The sequence below is a fragment of the Pteropus vampyrus genome, unplaced genomic scaffold, assembly GCF_000151845.1.
Source record: "Pteropus vampyrus isolate Shadow unplaced genomic scaffold, Pvam_2.0 Scaffold690, whole genome shotgun sequence".
Taxonomy (NCBI): domain Eukaryota; kingdom Metazoa; phylum Chordata; class Mammalia; order Chiroptera; family Pteropodidae; genus Pteropus; species Pteropus vampyrus.
This window is the reverse complement of record NW_011889471.1, coordinates 83,834-86,053: the sequence shown is the minus strand read 5'-3', so window position 1 is coordinate 86,053 and position 2,220 is coordinate 83,834. Positions and strand designations below refer to the sequence as shown.

The following is a 2,220-nucleotide window of genomic DNA, read 5'->3' as shown; positions in this document are numbered from 1 at the left end:
GAGCACAGCTGAGCTCATGCGGCCCCAGCCCTGCGTCCTGCTGGCTCTTACCTTGCCTTCCATTATGGTCACCACGTCAGGTAAGCCCCCAACCACCTTGCCGCGGTCTGGAACACAAAAGCGACTCAGGTGAGAAACCGTCGCCAGGGACCTCCCCACAGAGCAGGCCGCGCTGAGCGACGGGCACACGGGGGCGGGGAGGGGACGGACGGAGGCTGGGGCCACCGTGGAGGTGACGCAGGGCATGGAGAGGCTCACTGGGCTGGGCCAGGGATCCAGGCCCTGTGCTGGGTCAGTGGCAAGTGTCTGCAGGGTGCTGTGTGGCTTTTTTAAAGTGTCCTGCGTATTATGATGCTCTGACACCCTAAAACCCGTCCTGGCTGGGGAGAGATGGCCCTCCCAGCGAGGCAGTCCTTAGGGACAGCGCAGGGCCCGGCCCCCCAGAGCCAGTCCTCCCCCACCTGCCCCGCACCCGGCAGGTGACACTCTTCTGCCTGAGTCACCAGGGGCCAGGCACCCAGCGACCACCCCATAGCCCGGAGCCCCCAGAAAGACCCAGGGTAGCCGACCCCGAGTGTGTATGGCCTGCCCGCCTGCCCGTGGGAGCCCAGGAAGCCGGGGGCCCCACCCCCCCACTCCCGTCTTCTGCCCCCTGAGCCCAACCCCCATCCCCGGGCTGCCCCACAGGTCCTGGCGAGTCCCATGTCAGGGCCTGGGAGGGGAATGCGCTTTGCTTCCTGAGCTCTGCTGCGCCTCCCTGGATGCCCCGACCATGTCATGAAGAACACGGAGGAGGAGGGCGGAGCAGGGGCCGGGGCCGGGGAGGAGCGGACGCTGAGGAGGCTGGGGCGGGGGGGGGGCCGGGCAGGGGCCGGGGCCGGGGAGGAGCGGACGCTGAGGAGGCTGGGCCGGGGCACGAAGGACGTGCTGGTGGCGTCAGGAGGGCAGGTGTGAGCAGCATGGAGGGCGTCCCAGCGAGGAGAAGCTTTGCCGTTTATCATTTAACAAGAGCAAAACGACTGCGGTCAAGCGTGGGCCCTTCCGCCTCCCCGAATGACACGTCGCGCCTGTCACCGTCGAACGCACACTTACTTTTCTCCGCAAAAGCAGCCGCCCTGAGAATCGAAGGGGCAGAGAAGAAGGGTGAGCAGGTCGAGGGAGAACCCCGGGAACACAGGCACCACGGGTGAGGGGGGCCAGAGGCGGAGCGCAGGGACGGGGTGCTCGCCTGCCCTCGGGGGGACACGGGGGGCTGGCGGGCTCGGGGCCGCGTCCCTGAGCTTCTCCCACAGCCACCCACGCCGGGCCCGAGGGGGGACCTCGTCTCTCAGCTGCTAAAACCCGCAGAAAAGTTTCACACCCAAACGCAGAGATCCGAGACATTTCTTCCCTCACTAAATTCACCAGACTGCGTCAGAGAGTCTTAGATATTTTTGAAAATATTAGTTTCTAATGTATCCTAGTCGCCCATTCCACAGATATTTATTGAAAAGTCTGGAGTAGGCCAACAACCGTTCTGTTCTAGATACTCTAAAATTCAGACGCACACAGTTATTCTTTAGAAAGCCGCTCCAAACTACGCGACATTATCCAGCGCTAAGAAGAGACGAGTTGTCAGCCGCGAAAAGACGCGGAGGAACCTCAGCCGCGTGTGACTAAGGGCGGGAAAGTCTGAAAGGCCACGTGCCGTCAGCAGAAAGATCGGTGGCTGGGGCGCGGGGCTGAGTAGGGGGAGCCCAGGGGGTGTTCAGGGCGGTGAAGCCGCTCTGTATGACGCTATAATGGTGGACGCGTGTCGCTACGCGCTCGTCCAAACCCAGGGGACGTATGACAGTGACCCTACGTAGACGCTGGTTGGTGATGACCGGTCAGCGTAGCTTCTTCGGCTGTGAAGCAGCATTGCCACCTGCTGGGGTGTTGGTGGGGGGCCGGGGGCGGGAGCTCTCTGCAGCTGCCGCCCAGTTTTGCTGTGAACCTAAAACCTCTCTAAAAAAATAACGTCTAAGAAGAACCTAAATGTGTCACCTTCTTTAAAATTTCTCTGTATAACGTGTCGCCGTAACTATAACTATTTCAGAAATGTAGCATTTTAATCCTTTAAATCACCCAGGGTCATGACGAGTCTAGAAGGTTGATCTGTAAATACGTTTGTAGCTTAGAAGAATGCCTGCCCTTCGACATATGGAATTGCTTAAACTGCCATTTTTATCCCAGTTCCTA

General features: G+C 60.5%; 1 protein-coding gene across 1 annotated transcript in view; it reads right to left on the bottom strand.

Annotated features, from left to right (window-relative positions):
* The window catches only part of MYOM2 (myomesin 2), a 103,160-nt gene that overhangs the window by 30,625 nt on the left and 70,315 nt on the right, over positions 1 to 2,220 (bottom strand). Inside the window, exons 34-35 of the mRNA XM_023526072.1 lie at positions 1,093 to 1,115; positions 52 to 107 (exon numbers count right to left, since the gene is read on the bottom strand). Of these exons, the coding sequence (XP_023381840.1) occupies positions 52 to 107; positions 1,093 to 1,115 (79 nt within the window). The remainder of the gene's footprint in view (positions 1 to 51; positions 108 to 1,092; positions 1,116 to 2,220) is intronic.